At 37.4% G+C, this 21,591-nt stretch overlaps 1 protein-coding gene across 1 annotated transcript in view; it reads left to right on the top strand.

Annotated features, from left to right (window-relative positions):
- MAN2A1 (mannosidase alpha class 2A member 1) overlaps window positions 1-20,578 on the top strand; it is a 147,246-nt gene extending 126,668 nt beyond the window's left edge. The window contains exons 19-22 of the mRNA XM_036225366.1: window positions 183-316; window positions 7,096-7,290; window positions 16,111-16,221; window positions 17,838-20,578. Coding sequence (XP_036081259.1) covers window positions 183-316; window positions 7,096-7,290; window positions 16,111-16,221; window positions 17,838-17,990 — 593 coding nt within the window. The 3' untranslated portion in view covers window positions 17,991-20,578. The remainder of the gene's footprint in view (window positions 1-182; window positions 317-7,095; window positions 7,291-16,110; window positions 16,222-17,837) is intronic.
- The last annotated feature ends 1,013 nt before the right edge of the window (window positions 20,579-21,591 follow it).

Raw genomic sequence — 21,591 nt, 5'->3', positions numbered from 1 at the left:
TATTAGTGAAGAAAAACAGAAATATAATCAAATTTTATGAAATTTATGCTAGTTACTTTGAGCTGTTATTGAGAAAAAGTCCACGGGACTGTTGATTACATAGATCTGTGCATGTACTTATGTGATCTTCAAGAAATGTTTGTATTAAATGACCCTGGCCAGTTTTTTTGTTTGTTTCATAGGTCAGATTGAAGTTATCATGGATCGAAGACTCATGCAAGATGATAATCGTGGCCTTGAGCAAGGTGTCTATGATAACAAGATTACAGCTAATTTATTTCGAATACTACTAGAAAAAAGAACTGTCGTGGATATGGTAGGAAAAAAAACAACTTGCATGTTCTTATGTTGATTGTTCTTTGCCAGCCCAATTGGAAATTAAGACTTTTCACTTCTTTATTTTTTACAATTTCCATATGGTTTTATATTTATAATAGATGTAGCCTATATTCACAAGAAAGAGAACTTACTTCAGTTTTATAATTTATATTGTGTTGGATTTAGGTCATTTTAATTATTTTATTATGAAGATATAAAATAATGTTAAGGAATCAGTTTAGATGAATTTTCTTGAAATTATTTTGAAAGAGTTGAGTTAAAGAATGGACCTTAGTCATATACTTAGGAGAAACCTTAGTGTACCTCTAAGACTCATCAGGTGAAAATGGATTTACTTGTCTGTCTTCTCGTTTGGTTTTCATTCTTCGAAGCAAAAATCCAGCATTTCGTGTTAAACAGTCTCGCCAAAGTTCTATTGGACATGAACCAGCCTGACAATATGCTTTATTAAGCAGCAAAAAAGTACCTTCAGAGTGCTCCATAAGTGACCTGCTCACCACCTCAGATGGCCCTTGACATGTCCCTTTTTCTCTTATTCCGCTCTCCCATTTCCTGCACATTTCAAATCTTTTCTGCTCCTTTTAGCCAGTGACTTCACCATTCACTGTATAGAGAACGCAGCCATTCAACAGGGCCTTCTGTTCTAGATACCAAGTATCAACCGCCACCTTTTCCTTCCTCCCTCATTTTACAATAGAAACGTTTACCTTCCTTTCATCTTAAGCCAGTCCCTCCACTCGTCCTTGGAACTCACCCCAGTCATCTTCCTCAGGATCCTGCTACTACTTATTCTCCCTCCTTACCTCTCCAGTCCCCCTCATAGCCAACATCTCCCTAGGAAATCCTTTCTGTTGACTTTTAAGCAGTCTTCATTTTTCTCTCACTAAACATTAGAACAGAAAACAGCCCTCACTCATACTCATTTCCATTTCCCCTATACTACTGTCCTACCTTCACTACCCTGTTGAGCCAAAGTTTATAGGATGAGTTTATTTTATCAATTCCCTCTTACACTCAATTTGTTTCTATCTGGATTTGGCCTACATTGTACATTCTTGCCAATGTCAGTGGATGTGTTTGATCAGCCTCTCACTTCACCTTTCAGCAGCATTAGACACTGACCATGGTCACTTCTTAAAACACTTCTAGCCAGAGCTTCCATGGTGCCTTGTTCATTTGGTTTTCTTCCTTCCTCTTGGGCAGTTTTTTTGTTGTTTTTTGCTTCTTTGTTTGTTTGTTTCCATATCTCACTGGTAGTTCTTAATTCAATTAAATATCAGAGCTCTCTAACTCTTGGCCCCAAGCCTTCTTCTTTTCTCTTTTTATACATTCTTGTTCTGCAGTCTTGCCTACTCTCCTGGCTTTGGTGGTCACCTGTATGTAGATGGAACCCACAAATACATATCCCATTTATCTAGTTGTTTCCTGATATTTCTTTCCGTGTTTCTAAAGGCACCTCAGTCTCAACATATCCAAAACCACTCTCATGGTCTCCCTATTCCCCTAAACCTAGCCTTTTCCCAGTGTTCTCTCTCTTGGTGACGAGCACCACCTCTTCCATCCAGTGCCAGCCATCTAGGAATCCTCTCCCATGGGCACTTTTCCCTCACTGGCCCTTTTCTCACAGTAGTAGTTACCAGTGCTTGGCTGCCTCATTGCCTAAATATTTCAAATCTATAAACTTGTTTACTTTGACCACCCTAATGTAAACTAATATCATGTGTTTCCTGGATTTATCCATTCTGCTCTCTTTTTTCTGCCGCATTTGTTCTTAACCCAGGAAGCAGAATTTTTGTTTTTCAAAACCAAAGCGAACCTCATTGCCCCTCTGCTGATGTCTTCTCACTGCTTTCAGTATAAAAGCCGAAATCTACTACAGCTTACAGAGCCCTTCATGATATGGGCCCTGCCTGTCCCCCATCCTCATTTAGCATGATTCTCACTATTTCTGCCCTGGGCCCACTGGTACTTCTCATGCACTTCCCCCACAATGCCTTTGTACGTGCCTTTTCATCCTCTTTCCCAGGAAACTCGGTCGTAGTTCAGAGCAGAGCTCACTTCGTCACCTGCTTCTGCTTGACCAGGTCAGATCCCTTCTTCTATGCTTCCCTCACAACTGTGCATCTCTCCGTGTGTGTGTCATTCTTGGATCATTGTCATTTTCCTTTGGACCATAAACTCCCCGAGAGTAGGGGCTGTCTTTCTCTGTTCCTAAGCTGTTCCTAGTAGAGGAAGCACTCAATATGCTATGTGAATGAATACCCAAATGCATAAACGAATGAACTGTGATAGCACACTGTGCCACTTATTTATCACAGTTACTGCTTACTGACTTGTCATCATATGCATGAGACTTGTCTGCTTCATTTTCCTGTGCCCCACAGGGCCTCCTTGCCTATGATGAGCTTTCTATAAGTAAAATATTAGTTGATTAAATGAAATGGCAATAGTTAATTAAAGCAAAGAATCTTTCTGATAGCTAGAACCTTTCAGGAAAAAGATTTTAACATCTATTTTAGATGTCAAGATTTATACCAGTTGGAGCGGTGGCAGCTACTGTCTTTTTCTCCTCCTAAAAATGTTTCTGGCTTTTATGATTTTGCTCTCTATATAGACACTAATTTGAAAAACGTCTGTTAACTATGGCAATAAGAATTTTCATGTCACATTTATAAAGCTTTCATTTAGAAGCTAAATAATTTGTTTATTCCCATTCAAAACTCCTTGGAGACTAATTGATTTAAGTTTGATCCAATGTTTTTCTAATCCTATGTTGGTTAAATTTTTCTTTTGCTCAGCTATAGATTCTTGGGCTTAAATCAATAGTTTCTTTTAAATAAAAAATGAACTAGAAAAGAGAAAATACATTTTAATTTCTAGTGAAATGATTAGGAAAACATTTGATAAAGAAGTGTTACGTATCATATAACTTAAATTTTCTAGAAAGTGTTTTAATTTTCAACTCAGACTCTAATGTCTAAAATATTGATGATAGAAACTGAAGTGAGGAGAAAGTCCCTGGAGACAGGCAGACACTTGTGGAAAGCCTTGAGCCCGCGGAGCATTATGGGAGTAATTCTGGATGACTAAATAGAAGTGAGTTCTATTCTTGAGTATTCTGCAGAGAGGCAGTAAGAATAAGGACTGGAATGATAATTGCTATGAGACATATCAATGCCCAGCGGAGGACTGTGGCTATGTGAAGTTGACTGTCACCCACGTAATGGTACTCAGAGGTCAACAGAAGTGGAAAATAGGAACAGTCTCTTTGACATTGACCCTTTACAGTTTATTTCTTTGACTCTTACTTGCTGTCATCTTTCTGCTGGCAACTGGTGTAGTAAAGGGGGCCTTGAGTTAAAAATTAGAAGGATGGTGCAGTAAAGGTTACATTAAACTGGACTCAGAAATGCCAGTGTGTTCAAGTGTTATAGTTGTATCATTCTTACCTCTGGATACCAGTTCTTTACATATGAGGAAAGGAAGTTAGGAGAGATCAAGTGAAAAACTCAAATCCTTAAAGGGCTCAGGAGAGTGATGGCATGAGGTGGGTTGGTGAGGTTTAAAGAGCAAATGCTTAAGTTAGGTGACCAGAAGACTTGTCATGGACATGCTGCACATCCCACCTGGAAGCTGCAGCTTAGCTCCAGCTGATTGTTTCCACGTGGGAATGTGGGGGCCCATTGTGACCTGATTTTCCAATGTTTTGAATTAAAAAAAAAAGAGGAGGGATAATCATTTGGGAGGAGTTTTTGTTATTGTTGTTAATAATTTAATGTGAACTCTCCTGGACTTCTTTCTGTTTTTGAGAATTAGATGAAAAACGAACAACTGTTTAATACCGTACAAAGCTACCAGAACATTAGTCCCACAGACCGCCAAGCTTCCATTCATGCTGTGTGATATTTCTCTCTAAATCTTTAGATTCAATATATTTTCACTTTCTCCTTTTTCCTATTTGTCTTTTTACTCCATCCTTCCCTCTCTACAATATTTTTCTCCATTTATTTATGTTGCATTTGCTTCTTAAATTATTAGGTGAAATTCAACAGACATAATCAAGTTCCTGCCGTGTGTCAGGTCATACCGAATAAACAAAGGTGACTACAAAATGACATCTTATTGTCTTACATAATTTAACAAGTTTTGATGTAGATGAAATGGAAACCTTTGATGTTTTGAGATCATCAAATGGGTTTAATGAAGACACCAAGGAGCCTCTTAAGAAGTTTGACTTCTGAAATAAGGCCTAGAACCCATTGGAGAAGATGTCACCTTGGTGTATGCTGGAAACTTTGATTTCATGCATGTTGCAAGGAGAAAGCTAAACTTGTACAGTTGGAAGCCTTCACACCAACAAGAAACCAAATAATGTTTATAGTAGTGTATTAGTTACTATAAGGTTGGAGAATTCATTTATAGCTCAAATAAACAAGTAAAATTTCCTATAGCAGACATGTTTTATATAATTTGGGATTATCATAAGGTTACATTAAAAGATTACCTTCCTAGGAGATTAATCAAAATAGTGATAATTCAACAGTTAAATATCTTGTTGGGCCCTTGTTGCTGTAAATATGTTAAGAAAGTATGTGAATGATGGAGCCTTCAGTGAGACATTGCCCCACGCAGCCTAGCTAGCTTCCAGCAGTGTTATTTGTTCATGGCGCTATATATCACTGAACCACTGCTCTTCTATATACTTCTCTTCTTCATCTTGCTTAGAACAATAAATGGCACAGTTCTTGAATTCTCAGAGTACTTCTTTTTATGGCATTGTTTCCTTTGAAAAGACTTTTCATTAACATGTTTTTGAGTCTGAATCTTGTTTTTTTAATCCAAAACTAGTTAAAGGGTGAGGCTTACACTTTTGATTCCAAAGGGAACTCTGTTTCTTCTAGAAAGTTGGAAGGATGTCCGATGTGGCAGTTCCCAGCACAGGTCCACAGAGCAGTGTGGCTGTGACTGACTACATGCGATTCACCTGTGGGAAGGGGACATTTAAGCCTCACCTTCCCAGGACCCTACCCCTACCTAGGGATCCATGTTTTTTAAAAGCTCCCCAAGACATTTTGATATATGGTCAATTTAGGGGAAGCACTGAGGATCAAGTGAACTGATTTTGATTTGGGAGAAGGGTAAATATGCACATTACTGTTTCTCAGATACCAGTAATCCATCATAAAGCACCCTCACCTTCTCCCCGAAGTGCTCAAGAATCCCTCCAAGAGCTTAGAACAAAGCCAGGGAGCTTTTTCTGAATGTTTCTTGACCAAGAATGGACTTAATGCACTTGAATCTGATAAGTCAGGTATTCTCCTTTCTGTTAGGATCTTTTATCTTTCTTATACAAAAGTTATTTTGTCAGCAATCCTGACCTAGATATGAAGTTCTTTGATCTTGGAGTACATTTAAAGTCTCTTGTTGAAAATCTTCCCTCTCTATTCATGTTATTCTACAAGCTGCATTAAATTTCAATATTGTTAGAGAATATTATTTTATATGCTTTTTAAAATCTTTCCTTAAAAGAAGAATGTGGAATAGACATGTTTTTTTACAACTCTTTCAGACTTCATATTTTTAGTCAATATCTTAACATTGCAGTGTCCCTCTGTGTCTTTAAAAAATTGTGTTTTCTCTCTTCATGGTCTAAATTGTAATGACATCTACAGTTTGCTCCTGGCAAGATGCTTGCCACTCTTCATGAACACCCTCTGTTCAAGGCTATTCTGACATTCTGAATTTTAAGTGCTGTGCCTCCTATAAACCCTGTCTTCACACAGATAAGTAGCCAATTCTTTCAGTTGAGCCTTGTATTACAAAAAAGATGCAACATCAGAAGGTGTCAGTGAAATAGTCATTTTAAAAAATAAGATACAAAATTAAATTTGCTTCAAATGTCACTGGTGATCACACAAACTTCCTACATAAATTATTTTCTCTTAGTGCTTTTCTGTGTGTGCTTTTATTCCTTGGTCAATATTGGTTAAGGTTCTATTTAGCCATTGATTTAATTAATTGGGTATGTCATCCTCTTCATGTATGTCCCCAGCCCTGATAGACTTATTTATGTTAGAACATGCTAAAATGCTTGTCCGTAGCAAAGACTAAAGTATTTTAAAATTATCATGTAAACGTGTGATAACTGAAGTAGAGTGAAGCAACTGACAATGATATACCAAATTTAAAGAAAACATAATCTAGATATGCCACCTGTTTATTTAAAACCCTTATTATGAGTTTTTTTTTTTTAATTCTGTCATTGAATAACATCTATAAACCATAGCTTTGGATCAACACATAACTTTATGGTCTAGTTAAGTATATAAATGAAACCATGAGAATGTAATGAGTAAATCCTAAGGCAAAAAGAGAACATTTGATGATGTGCACAGTATATAAACATCTCATCCCATCTACTTTAAGAGTTTTATGGTAGATTGATAAAGAGTTTCTATAAAAAGTTATACCTTGTTCAAAAATGTTTCTGGAAAATGTTGTCAGGATTTTTAGTATTAAAGCAACAGAAAAGAGATATTTCTGAACACATGAGTTAAGTGGACACTGTTCACTTTCTCGTATTGTTTAGAACCAAACTTAGTAATCTATGCATTAGCCAAGACTGTTGTTTTTAAAATATAATAAAATCAAATATTTATATATTTTTAGATTCTATTTAAATCCCATCAGGTAATTTAATTAATATTATGAGAACTACAAATTCATAACTTAAGTGTTTTTGTCTTTTCTCGATAGGAAGAAGAAAAGAAGTCAGTCAGTTATCCTTCCCTCCTTAGTCACATAACTTCTTCTTTCCTGAATCACCCTGTCTTGTCAATGACAGAAAATACCCCCATGCCTACCCTTCAGCTGCTGGGTAAATTCTCTCCATTAGTGTCATCTTTGCCTTGTGACATACATCTAGTCAACCTGAGGACAATACAGTCAAAGGTAAATTACAAAATATGTCTGTAAAAATTACTTTTTATACTATACCCTGGTATAAATGCGTGGGAAGAAGAAGAAAATAATGTGTTTTACTATGCTTTTGGAAATTGTTAAGAGGGCTTCACCTTTGGGACAAATCATTATACCTTTCATTTGACTATTGCTCAATAGTTTAGAGCATATCCCAATAAAAATTTTTATTTTTATTTTCTCAGAAAAGTTCTCAGTGTTGATCAAGTCAGGGAATCTCATCTTCTTATGGCTAAGCAAGCTAAAGCTGGCCTAAGGTCACATAATCAGTAGGTGAGAGAACCAGGCCTTAGATCAGCTCTACTGGCATTTTCCATTCATTTCTTCTTATTAGCCAGTGTTTTTCAGGAGTTAGGGAAATAGAAAGCAAAGTGTTTAATTATTTCTGTATCAGAGACTTTGTACATTCATAACTTCCACCTGAAAATCACTGCAACCCAAACCTTTGCATTGAAAAACCAACTATTTGGAGAAATTTAAAAATACATTAAAGAGTGAGCAAGGGCAGGTTTTATAGGTATAGAATTTTAATTCAGTTATACTGCTTTTACATATATGCCTACTTTTAAAGTCAGAGAGTGCATTTAAAAAGAATAAAGATTAGATATTTGACATTTTTATGTTTCGTAGGGCTGTTTTGATATTGGAAATTGACATTCACTTAGCTGAAAATAGTAAGTGGTTATAGATTCTGTGAGAAATACCTTATAATAAATGGCTTGAATATGAAAAGAATGTTCATGTTTGAAGACAACATAAGAGGAGAAATGTTAAAGAACAAATAACTAAAGATAACCAAATAAAGTAAGAATAAATGCCTATAAAGTTGGACACTTGGGGCTTTTAAAACTATGTGTTCAAGGTAGGAATGTACACTTAACTATGTAGGAAAAGTATATATAAATTATAATAATGAATGTGAATGAATGTCAGAGTCCTCCGTGCTCATCTCTATGTGTCAAAGGATTTGTTTGATCATGTGAGTGAATTTGCAGGATTTATTTCATGCCTGCTATGTGCTATTTAATGCTAAAGGCACTAGGGATATAGTCAGTAACAAGACAGACAAAAGTCCTTGCCTTTCTGAAGCTTAGATTCTGGGGGGAGGAGAAAAATAATTAAGAAAAAATAAGAGAAACATATAATATGTTAAATGGTGATAAGTGTTATGAAGGGAAAAAAAGAAAGGAAGGGCAATTCTGGAAGGCAATGCAGGTTTGAATAGGGTGGTTGGAGAGGGCCCTGCGGAAAAGGTGATAATAGGAAACAATCTGAAGGAGGTCAGGGAGTAAGAGACTCACACAGATTTCTGAGGGTAGCATGGTCCAGATGGAGTAAAGAGCAAGCATGAAGGCCTGAAGGCAGGAGAAATGGTCAGATGGAAGGTTCATGTGAGCTGGGCTTTCCTTTGATTCCTTACTGTATCCCCTTGCCTACAACAGTGCTTGCACATAGCAGGGGCTCAGTCATGATTTGTTGAATGAGCAAATCTTGTATGTTCTTGCTAGGATTCTGCTTTTGTCTTTGTGGGTCTACTTTTTGACTCATAGAAAGAACACACCAGAGAGGGATGACCTCCTGAGGTATAAAATCATGAGCTAAAGAGAACAAAAGAATAGAGTGGAGAGCACCAAAGACCTCGGGTTGCCACCTCCAGGCATACTAGTAGAGGACGTTAGTGACCCGAAGGATCTGAGGTGCATGGCAGGCCACTATCCCTTAGCCTCCCTTTTAGATGATGACTCCTTTCAAAAATTGTTTGAAAGTTATTTTCTGGACGCAGCTCCAGCTGACTAGAGTCAGTGGATTACCCTGTACTATCTAAGGCTGGATCTTGTTTTCCAGATCACCTTTTTAGTGATTACCTGCTCCTTGCATTCTTCCTGCTATTGGCTATCTTCCTGCCATACAAATCTAATCACTTCTCAGATTAAAAATCCTATTGCCTACCAAACTGGTTCGATCCTCAAGCATTCAGACTCTCTACAGGCTAGCCTTACACACTATAGCCACCTGGCTTCCCATTGCTCTTCTCACCTTTGGGCAGGTGTGCCACTATCACTACCTGATGGCTGAGTGAAGACTGCCTCAGCTACCCCTTATAAAATGGGGCCAATATCAGAGAGGCCAGCTAAAGGTCTTTTATGAGAATCAGATGAAATAATGCTGTGAAAGCCCTTTGAAACAGAAGTGCTTTATAAACATACGTCGTTATCCTGATGATACTTACAGGATATGCCAACTCAGGTGCAAACTAGGGTTTTATCAGAGGGAATGGAAAGCAATTTAACAACATAGATATTTGACCAGAGGAATAAAGACCAAAATATTAATGCCTAATGATAACTACCGTGATCAGAACTAAATATTTGGGGTCGTTTTGCATTAATATCAATTGTTAACAGTTCCTATGTTAGCCTTTGACTCTTAGCACATATTTCTAATCTTTGTTTAAAAGCTCACTATTAATTCAAGAGAATTGATTGGTCCATTCAGAAATCACTCGAAAGAATTATTCTCTGTCCCCTAACCTTTGAAAATAGGAAGATAATCATTGAAGGAAGCGGATATAAGTATTGATTCGAAGAAAGCTTGGTACTTAAAAAGTGTCAAGTGTAATTCCATTCTAAAAGAAAGACAGACAAAAATGACTAAATGCAGAAATCCAGAAGTGAGATCTATGCATTTGTATTATGTTCCTATTGTTATATGCTGGCAGCTCCCAGTATACAATAACAAATTGTTCAGTGGAGATCGCAATGCATTTTTACCATTGAAATGTCATCCTAGAGGTTGAGTTTCAAGCAAGACTAGAGGTCTGCATGACCTGTATCTAAGTAAGCAGTTTCCTAACCACCATCTCACAATTTTTCCATGTTAAATCTGAGGACCACCTCGTGTTGATAAGTACACATCTCTCTTCCTGCCTGATCTCCATTAGCAGCATGATGAGGACACTCCTGCTCTCTCATCCCCTGACCTGCTGTTTGAAGATTCTTCAGTTCTACACCTCAGTTGGTCCCCCTTTCTTTACTCCTAATAAAGAAAGGAATGACCGGCTCAAGCGGCAGTGAGGGAGGCAGGGTGGGGGCTGGAGATGTAATAATCCACTGAGGTAGTTCAGCAGTTTCAGCTACCAGGCTTCAGAGTCACTGTGTCCAGATCATACTGGGGAGATTTTAGAAAAAGAGACTTTTATAGATTTTCCCATCTCTGAGATTCTGATTGTGTAGGTCTGGAGTGGAGAGGCTAGGAATTAGTAATTTCTAAAAACTCTCTTCATGATTCTAAAAATTGCTGAGTTGTGTGCATTTACTAAATTGAGAAAGTAAGGGCTGGAGAAATTAAGTGATTAAAATGAAATTACCCAACAGTAAATGGCAGAATCAGGGTGCACATCAGGGTCTTCTGAATCTAAGAGCCCAACATGGCCTCAGAAGGTAACATTTGACTCTTTAAGAGTAGCTAAATCTCTTCCTCAAAGTCATTTTTCAAAAATTGTTCTATATTGGTAGATGATGTTTTGTTTTTATATAAGCATATATAAAATTGCTTTCTACTTTATATAATTTTTGGAAAAATCAATTATATGTCCTATGTTTGTACATGATGAAGAGGAGAACAAACATTTCCTGAAACCTTGCCTCACAGCATGCTCTGTGCCTAGCCTCTGTCTAGGAATTTAACTGTTAGTTTTCTCATCCCGTAGGCCCAGCCTCCATCTGTCTTCTCTTAATCACACCCTTTTCTTGCACTATCAAAAGCTTGAGATATTAAAAAAGAAGCTTCTGTAAAAGTTTGAAAACTAGGGAACCAGGAGCACTACTCAAGTGCACTAAATGGGAAAGCCATGTCATTAGGAAAGGGTCTTGGGAGGAAGGAGTTTTAGTAGACAGGATGCTGGGAGAATCTCATGGGAAGAAGGATCATAGGCTAGAATTATAGGCCCAGCCTGGAATGCTGACATTTCAGGGACAAGGAAACGCTTGATTAAGCTGTACGGCCAGGCTTCACGGAACCAGTCTGCCTTGAAGTTGTGAACAATGATATGTAATTCAACTATTATTTTTTTTTAGATTATTTCCATTTCTTTTATGTTTAGATACATTTTTATTTACTTATTTGTATATATCTTTGTATCTACCTCTATATCTGTGTTTAACTCTTTATTCTCTGTGGAATTTGTTTTGGTTTGTACTTAACTGTTTCTTGCAGTTATTTGTCAACCAGTCATGTCTACATCATTACCACTTACTGAATATGATTTTCTCTCCTGACTTATTTACGCCACCCCCTTCTTTTCTTATAAGAGGCAGTTTAAAGTTTTTACTTTATTTTGCCTTTCTTATAAGAATTGATTGGTGCTTTATTGATCTCCTTAGCTTCTGGAAAGGTGAAAATTGTGGGGAAAATTCCTTTTGTTGTACATATCTAAGAACCACCATTTACCTTCCCCTTTCTGTCATGTTATCTTGTCGATCAAAACAGGATAACTGTTATTGGACGTTTTAATGAGTGTCCTGAAAAATGAATTTCTTCTGGTTATTTTCTGTCTCAGGACTGGTAACAAAGTGTACAATTTTCTAACCTTTCCAGCTGTCGAAATGCACTGAAATATGAGAGTTAGTAGGCATTTTCAAAGAATCTGAGTGGGTTGAGGAAATATTTCCACCAGGTGTTTAGCCATGCCATAATCTATATACACCTTTCACATCTTTGTGAAGAGGGTGGTGTCACATTCCTCCTGGAAAATCTGGTCAATTTTATAGCCTCTTCCTCAGAAAAAAAGTGCACGCACATAGTGTTTACTGTAATTTCCAGGAGTTAATTGATTTGTAAACTTCACATTACTTAACCAAATCAAGTTTCTTTTGATGTGAGACAGGGGTAATACCACTCTCACATTTCAGGTTCTCATCCATTTTGGTAGAAGAACATTTGCCTTTTCCTTTCTTAGGAGAGACTGTCCTCTGCATTTGTAATTTTCAGAATGGCCTTAAATCCTATTTAAAATAAGTGACTGCATGGATGGGCAGGTTGTAGATAGATAGAAATTACAATTTCTAAAGCTTACTTTCTGAATTGATACGTGTTTTGATAAATCATGGTGTTAGCTCTGCTCGGTCTATTGATTAAATACTCCCTTTTTGTAGCCTCACATCGGAGGGTGCTCTCCTTTAATTGATAGCCTTTATTATATTACATCAAAAGTAGTCCTCTCTTTCCCCTCCTAGCTGGCACCAATTGGTGAGCACCAATTCATAGCTAGATAGAGTAAAGGCAGGAGAATGAAGCCATTAGAAGCACAGACTTTGGAGTCAAACTGCCTGGGTTTGATTGCAACCTGTCTACTTGCTGTCTGGGTGATGTAGAGCAAGTCACTTAATTCTCTGAGTCCCAGTGTTCTCGTTTATACCATGGCAGGGGTAATAGTAACCACCTTAGAGATGTTCTGAGGATTTAGAACAGCATCTGGCATTAGTCAAACAGTGAGTGCTTGACAAATAAAGGTTCTCAGCTGTGACAGTTTGATCACAAGCAATTGTGATTATTACTAATAATGAAGTAAAACTGTTGGCACGTTTTTTTATAAATTGGACAAAGTTGAAGTTAATTGCCAAACTAAATCTAGATGCCATTTGACTTGTATTCCTTATATACTTTATTAATAATGCCTCAGATTTTTCAAAACAACATACCTAAAATTGTCTCTATGCCAAGCATTATGCTGAGTGCTTTACATGAGCCTTATTTCATTCTCACAACAACACGATGAAGATAGGCGATATTTGTATTTTGTCTTATAGAAACTGACTGACCTAGGGATGGTAGATAACTTTTTGAAGTCATACAGCCAGTAGATGGTAGTGCTGGGAGGCATACCTTGGCATGTCTGACTTCGATTTCCTACCCAAAACCTTATACTGCCTCTTGCATGGGAATAACAGGGAAACGATAAGTGCAGAAAATATTGGGGGATATGCTGCCTATTTTTCTCTTGTCTACTCAGTAGTAATGGGACACCCATAGAAGGATATACCAACCATCGGTGGGAAAAGACCATGAAGGGCTAACTTGGAGTCGTTAGAGATAATCGCTATTTGAGTAAGAGAATGCTTTGTGATTGAAGTGTTCCTGTACATTTAAATATAGTAGTGCAAACTTGTATACTACCTCACCTACTTAAGAGGTTGCAAGATGAAATGAGTTAATCCATGAGAAGCATTCTGCATAGGCCCTGGCACACAGCGAGTGCTTAATTAAGTGTCAGTTGCAGTTGTTGTTGTCACTGTGATTGGCCCTTGACCCTCAGAGGGGCTCTTCAGTAGTCTAACCTTGTTCCCTGAGGTTAGACTACATTCAGAGGTTAAATGACATATGCAGAGTAACGTAACTGGTTCCCGGGGGAACCAAACCTTGCTTCCAATCCAGCTTTCTCTAAGCCTGATGGCTTCATTCGGTAAGCAGATCACCTTCCCCCATACTGTACCCAGTAGCTAGAGAAGCCTCATTGGCCTTGTTTAGTCTGGGAGCTGGATGTTGGTTTAGTCCCTGAAATAAGTTCTATAATGGATTTTCCCTGTACAACTGGAACATCCAAGCCTCCCCGTATAAATTCAGCTGCGGTTGTGATCTGTACTATTTTACCAAGACACTTAATTTGAAGCTCACCTAGCATAGTGTTTGGCACAGTTTCAAAATTTGTGAATTTCCTTCCCCACACCCTTCCCTTCATTTCTGAGGTCCAGCTATTGCTTATACATTAATGAACGTAAAAACAGGTCTTTCAAAATCTGTTGTCTCCTAGAGCATACGGTGTGACTACATGGTATTTTCAACGGGTTCATCCAACACTGTGACTCCATGAAAAAATAGACATGTGTTAGCTTCATTTTACAGATGAGGAAACTGATGCTTAGGAAAACTAAATGACTAATCTAGGTTTTCACAACTGACACATGACAGAGTTCTCTTTGTTATTCTTCTGAATCTTATGTGTATAATAAAGAAAGGATCAGAATTTTATGTGCTATTTTCATGCTATTTTGAGAAATCTATGGAAATTTCATTAGAAATCTTTACCCTATGATTTAAACTTGCTGTGTATATTATGTAGTCCTGCAATGACTCAGAATTCCTTAAATGACTTTTTTTCTCTCCTTTCAAACAAAGTCTTAGCAGTACCACTGCAAAATACCAGTGTGAAATGTCATAAAACAGGTTATTCCAACCAAGAATCTGAGGTGAGGACAGCTTTAAAATGTTCAGGCACATTAAAATCAAATCAGTGGTGGGAATGCTGGCAGCTGGTCAGAAAAGATGTCTCTACAGCACATTAAAAATTTTAACCCCTAGTGAGGATGTTCAGGAACTGGGGCATATTCGTATCTGTGGCCATGGAAGAGAAAAGGGGGCGATTTTCATCACAGTGTCACTGCCAGGCAGCACACGACTCTCCTCGAATAACTCTGCATTTCATAGTTTTTCCAAGGAGTTTTCATTTGTTTTGCTTTTTATCATAAACATCTTCCTACTTTAGGAAACATAAAATGTATTAAGATAATTGTAATTTAAAATATTCAGAGCCCTGAACCATTCATGGCATTATTACTTAAATAAAGCGAGTATCTCAGTAAAGGAAGTCACATGAATTTTTTGGTTTCCCAGTGCATGTAAAAGTTAACTTTACGCTATGCTGCAGTCTGTTAAGTGTGCAATAGCATTATGTCTAAAATCAAAAGATAATGTACATACCTTAATAAAAAAATACTTTATTGCTAAAACATGCTAACCATCTGAGCCTTCAGTGAGTCGAAATCTTTTTGCTGGTGGAGGAACTTGCCCCAGTAACGTTAAAGATCACTGATCACAGTTCACTGCAACAAATAAAATAATAATGAAAGATTTGAAATATCACGAGAATCACCAAAATAATATGACACAGAGACATGAAGTGAGCAAATGCTGTTGGAAAAATGTCACCAATAGACTTGCTGGACGTAGGGCTGCCAAAACCCTTCAATTTGTAAAAAAAAAAAAAAAAAAAAAAACCAGTATCCGTGAAGCCCAATAAAGTGAAACCCAATAAAATGAGTTATGCCTATACCAAGCCCCGCCTCTGACTTGTCATGTATAATGTTTTTCTTTTTGCCTACACAAGAGGAATAGCTTCTGTAATATGAATTTAAATGACACTTCAAGCTAATAAATGTGGTCCGCCTAGCAAGTGATAAGCAAAGCTAATTCAAATGTCTCTTATATAAAAATAATGCACCAATACATTAAAAATTAAAAATGTTAATGCAATTAGGAAAACTTAATATTTAATAAAGAAGCATTTTTCAGTCTTAAGATGGAAGATACATCATTCAGTGACCCGATAAGGACCAAATTCAGTTACAGTTCATTCAACTGATGTGTATGTTAAAAATAAATAAAAATTACATACTTTATTTGAAGAAACTTCAATAAAACAGTATATAATGTATAATATGTAGACAAAAGGAAACCCAAGTCCTCAAGGACTATGGGGAAGCAAAAGCATGAAATGACTTAATGAGGAAACTAGAACACAGTGTCTTCCTACTCCTTAGGCTGGGGGGTGGCACAGGCTGTAGCAGGTGGTCGGGCACAATGGACATGGAACCTGCAGGGAGATGCTTTTGCTTGGCTTCTCTGCTAAATTGAGCCTTTGTAATTTTGGGACACTGACATCAAGACAGTAGAGTATGAAGTTGTGGCAGTATTTGTTTTAATGTTACTGTGGCATGTTGGCACTCTGCTCATTTGCAGGTGGAAGGTGAGCATTCTGATGAGGCAGCCTTGATTCTCCACAGGAGGGGATATGATTGCCGCTTCTCCAGCAGAGACACAGGGCTGCTTTGTTCCACTACCCAGGGAAAGGTGAGCTGAAAGGTTGTGTTTGTTTGGTTTTGTTTTCTGGGTTTTTTGTTTTTGTTCTTGCTTGTTGAGTTAATGTGCTTTGATATCCTTACTCTCTACAAATAATAACTGACAATAAGGTAATTTGTCATTGCCTCTTCACTGACTTGTTCCCCTCAGCTGCAAATTAGCTCAAGTCTCCCCATTTGAAGAAAGCACTTTCTTAGTCGTCAGTCTCCTCTCCTTGACAGCATCAAAATGCATCGCCAGAACATGTTCACATTTGAAGACAATGCTCTCTTTGATTCTTAGGCCTTCCATTTTTAACCTACAAAGCTTCTTTTCCCCACTAACCCCCCATATTTCTTCCTGTCTTGGACATACTTATGTGTGATCTAGTTCAACAATGGCAAACCCAAGTCCTAGAGGGTCCAAGGCAAATTTTCTACTAACTAAAGTGGATCAGGTAGCAGTAGGAAAAAGAGACTGTAGCCAGTGAGATAATTCAACCACCGCCCTTAAGGCCGCTGCACTTAGCTCCAATCAGTTGTTTCTCCATGGCGGATATGCAATCTGGGTCTTCTGAGGAAGCCGGATTTGCATGAGTCCACAATGTACAGACGAAACAGATCCTTAGGCTGACCACTGTTTGCTGGCTGCCAATTTTTGATTTCAAGTTGATCTTACTGACAGTTCCATGAAGCCTGTCCTTGGAAGAAAACAAACCTGTAATCTACCTCTGGCTCTGAGCAGGCTGTAACAGAGAAGACGGTTGGGCTGGTTCTAGCATACACAAAGTTCTGCTCTACCAGGCAGTTCAGCTGACCCAGCTCTTCTCCAGAACCTCATAGATACACTGTACACCTGACTCAAGTGATTCAATTCCAGCGCTACAAATTAGCATGTTAATAGGACCTGAAAAGAAGGAAAAGTATGGTAGGGAACCTAAATCTGCTCAGATAAGCTTCTCCATTCTTTTACTTCACCCTGAATGGAGTCAGTGCTAAGAAACTACTGGTATCTGTTATTTAAGTTATATTTGCACTTCTTCCTTATTGTTAATGACCTGAATATACTTGGTTTTGAACATTTGTATTCAAACATTAAAGCATTGAGTCTTAAGGGGGTCATATGATCCAAGGAGACATATTCAGACAACTTCCCCACCCTATAAATGGGACTTACTGACATAAGGAACCTTTCTTGTGGCAGGCCTGTGTCCTGTCTCTCAGCTCTGTCGGAGTGGGAAACAATGGTTGAGACCCAACTCTGTTAAGGCTGTGTTGACTGAAAAAAGTGGGATATTTGTAAAGCTTGTTGGCCTATAGATATTCTTTCTTTTACTGAAAAAGTGGCCTCTGCACATAAGTTCTCGAGCAATACAGAAAAGGAATGTGATACAAGTCACCCTCTCCTCATTACCAGTTTCCTGTATCTTCCTCGATGGTCTGTACATTCAAGCATGTATAATATATTTAATCTCCCACCCTTCCCCTCCCCATTTGTTTTATTTAAGAGGATCTTCAGACATACCATTTTACACCTCTCATACTATTTTTCACCAAATATAGAAATGCATTTCTGATCTTTCTTCAAAGTTGATGTAAACATGCAGATTTTTATCGTTTACTTTTTAGATATTGGTACGGGAACTTTTTAATGAGTTTACTGTTGCAAGTCTCATACCTTCATCATTGTCCTTGATGCATTCGCCTCCAGACGCCCGAAATATAAGTGAGATCAGCTTGAGTCCCATGGAAATCAGCACATTCCGAATCCAGCTGAAGTGAACCTGGCCTTCAAATTTGGATTGGGAAGCATTGGCTTTTATACACTTCTTGGTTTGACGTGCAATAAAGAAGCACATTGTTTTAGCTTCTGGCTACTGTGATTTTTTTTTTTTTTCAATCAATAGTAAGAAAAAAAAAAAAAAGCCATGCTATAAACCAGTTTTTTTCTTTAAGTTTCTTCCAACGACTACCACCATTAGAATGGATTAATGCAACAAACAAAGAAATGTCTAAAGACAGCCTCTCAACAGATTATATCTCAGGTTAAATGCTAATTATATCTGTGTTGGGGGTTGTGAAGAGATTGTTATGAGTATTCATGTTGCTGACTCTTTGTTAATTTTACAAAAATGCCCATTTTTACCAAAACGGGACGAGAAGCTGGTAGGTGATAGCTAATGGCCAAAATGGTTGCAATCATTCATACACGTTAGAAAATTTTTGAGTGTTGAAATATGTGGAAAAGTGCAATCCATCAACCCTTGTGATATACAAAGTTGGTTTTCACACCTTTTTCTAATATATTTGACCCCTCCCTTCCTACTCCTTATAAGTGTGTCCAGAAATATCAGATTTTGAATAATTCAATAGTACAAAAGAGGCATATTTTCTTTACTTGACAATGTGGGATAGGTGCAATTTATTCCATTGTCACTAAAATAGGAGAAGCAATTCCGTAGGTACCATTACCTCTTTTAGGTACCACAAGGTGTGTTTTTACACAGCTCATTTGAATACAGATGTTCTGAGAAGGGATTTTCTATTTTTAAAATACCATATTAAAATAAATGTGCCTTATTTTTTTATAAGTCTTGTTAAATCTTTTGGTGTCCATATTACTGTTTGGGGGGTATGTATTGGGGGCAGGGAGAGGATGTGACTACTTTCTATGACACATAAATTGTAAAATTTATGCCTGACAATACTGGCCACATTCTGATCTGTTTCATTAAATTCGTGGTGATGTTATTCTAAACATTTTGACTATTTGAATGTACTGAGATCTCAGAAAACAAAACAAGAAAGAAAAATATTGTTAATTAAAATATGCTGCTGCCAAGGAGACTGCAACTTGAAGCAAGGATTTTGTAACAAAAATCCACACACTGTTTCCATTTCAGAGGAGTTAACCATATTGAAGAGAGAATGCTTTAAAATAGACCCTGTTTTGAAACCCGCTTATATGTAGCCACCATGATTTCTTATTAAAGAATGTGTGTTCAGTGAATTCCAAGCTTTTGTATGTGTGTGCTAACCTCAAAGTAGAGTTCTAAGGCCATGTACTATTACAGTACTTTTGATAAAATTTATTTGGGATCATTGTTAACTTGACATTAAAATAAAAGTCAAATTAGCAACATTTAGAGTATTCAGTTTTGGCATAGAAAGGATTCTTTGAGTATGTACACTTTTGAGAATTCTCTTTGTGTTAACTAATGGATTTAGTATTATCTGACTTTAAACTTCCATTTACCTCCTGTCATTCCATCGTCTTTAAAGAGAAATTAAAACCTAATTTCTATTTCATCATGTAGTCTGATTATCATCTGGATTTTTAATTAAGATGCAGCTCCTAAAATTATTGTTAAATTATGTTAAATTCATAAACTTCTTTCGCCTTTAATAATTAAGGAAACAATACCAGTGTTGATAAAGATATTAGAAGGGAGTAATTTCATGCAATAAACATGTACTGTAAGTTTTCTTCTTCATTTTGGGGGAATAAACCATTAAAAAGAGAAAAAAATACTTCCCTTTTATGGGCATCTGTAGATGTTAGGATTGCCAGAAGCAAATTCCAGGAATAGGATCAGTATTTTCATTGCATCTTAAATGTAAAACCTTCCTATGGGAGTTCACTGTGTTCTGTGATCGAGTGGGTGCGCTTAATCATTCTGGAAATTCTGATCGGTTAAAAAATCTTGATGCAATAACATTGGTTTTGCCACTTCTGGTTGTTTGAGATCGATCTGTCCCATGTAATTCGGGTCTTATTCAGTGTGTGTTGCCACCAACTATTCAGAGGTAAAGCAGAAATTCTCTTGAACCAGCAAGTTTTCTGCTTTTTATCTTTAGAATAAATTATCAGGGAAATGAAGAGAGGATGCTTTTGCTTTGGGCTATCTTTGGTCAAGAACTGATTAAATAATTTAGTGTCTCCGGCACACTAAAAACAGTATAGTTGCGATCTCGGTGGCATATGTGTGCCTACGTTTTATTATCTCAGATGTTCGGTTGACCAAATAGTTCATTACTTTCTCTATTTTTGGTGGGAAGGGGGAGGGAGTTTTAATTTGGGTTATAGCTGCAATGCTTGAGAACTCAGCATCCTTGTTTTCTACAAATACTGATTAAAATAAAATGCTGTAAAGTGTGTTGTAAAACATTGTAATTACCTTCCCATGTCTTTGTTGTACTTGTGCCGAAATGTTTTCACATTCCTTTGTCTGGAACAAAATCTTTGCTTTCATTTTGATTATGTTGCTTACCTTGGAATCAATAGGTTTTGATATTTTCTCTTGGAAGATTTTATATCTTTTTGGGAATATGTAATATAAGATCTCTAATAAAAGATAAATCTCACCATGTGCATTTTCCTCTAGAGTAATTCTTAAATCGTATTTAGTACACAAGATATAGTAAAACATTTTGAGAGAGAGGGTGGAGTAGTGAAGGCCTGTTCTTTGTCTTTTATAAATAAATTGTTCCTTCTTCAGCCAAGTTCTACTTAGAAAAGGTAGTTTTAGAGAGCAAGTGATCGATGGGATGGTGGTGAGTTTCCCATCTGGCTTTGGGGAAGATCACCTAGACTGGAGTCTAGGACCAGCTCCCCCCGCCCCGCCCCCAGTACGCAGTGCCCATGGGGCCTTTGAGCCAAGGAGGAGGGGTAGATTGTGGTCAGATGCCATATGTTCTAAGACAGAGATGTGGAGAGTAAGCTGACAGAAAGCTGAGAGGTCCATCCAGAAAGTAAGGCAAGTTGGAAGGGTGGTATCTGAAGGTAGTCTGCCAGCCTGCTAGCCCAGACCAGCACACAGAGTCCATAGAGGACTTCCTTCAAAGCTGGGAGATGAGGGAGGGTGAAGGATGAATATCCTATAGGTATATATGGCAAACGATACATACTAACTAGGAAGCGTGGACTTGTTTTGGGTACTTATACAGTAAAGAGATTATTCACTTTGTATATGCTGAACTGTAAAAACCTAGAAAAATATTAATAAAAATTCCATGAGATAATGAAAATGATCTTTGGTCCATAATATTGGATTATCAACATGTTGAAATAATTTCAGTCTTAAAACTGATAAAATTTTAATTTAGGTGGGCATATGTTCACATGCCTCCTACAAACTTGTGATATGAGACCAACTAAGGGGGACTGTGACTTAATGGTTGAAGGAATAGTTCGAAGGGGGGTGGGGAGAACTAGCAAGAACCATGCTGCTGCCACGTATTAAAGCAGAACACAAATGCCTCAAGAGGGGTTGTAATGGACCAGACTCCCTCAACATACACCGGCTTCAGCAAAAATAAGAAATTTACTGTCTCCAGTAACAAACATTCAAGGGTAGATAGAGAACACTTCAAATACAGCTAT

Source organism: Rousettus aegyptiacus, unplaced genomic scaffold (assembly GCF_014176215.1).
Source record: "Rousettus aegyptiacus isolate mRouAeg1 unplaced genomic scaffold, mRouAeg1.p scaffold_m13_p_8, whole genome shotgun sequence".
Lineage (NCBI taxonomy): Eukaryota > Metazoa > Chordata > Mammalia > Chiroptera > Pteropodidae > Rousettus > Rousettus aegyptiacus.
This window is presented reverse-complemented; position numbering and strand designations above follow the sequence as displayed.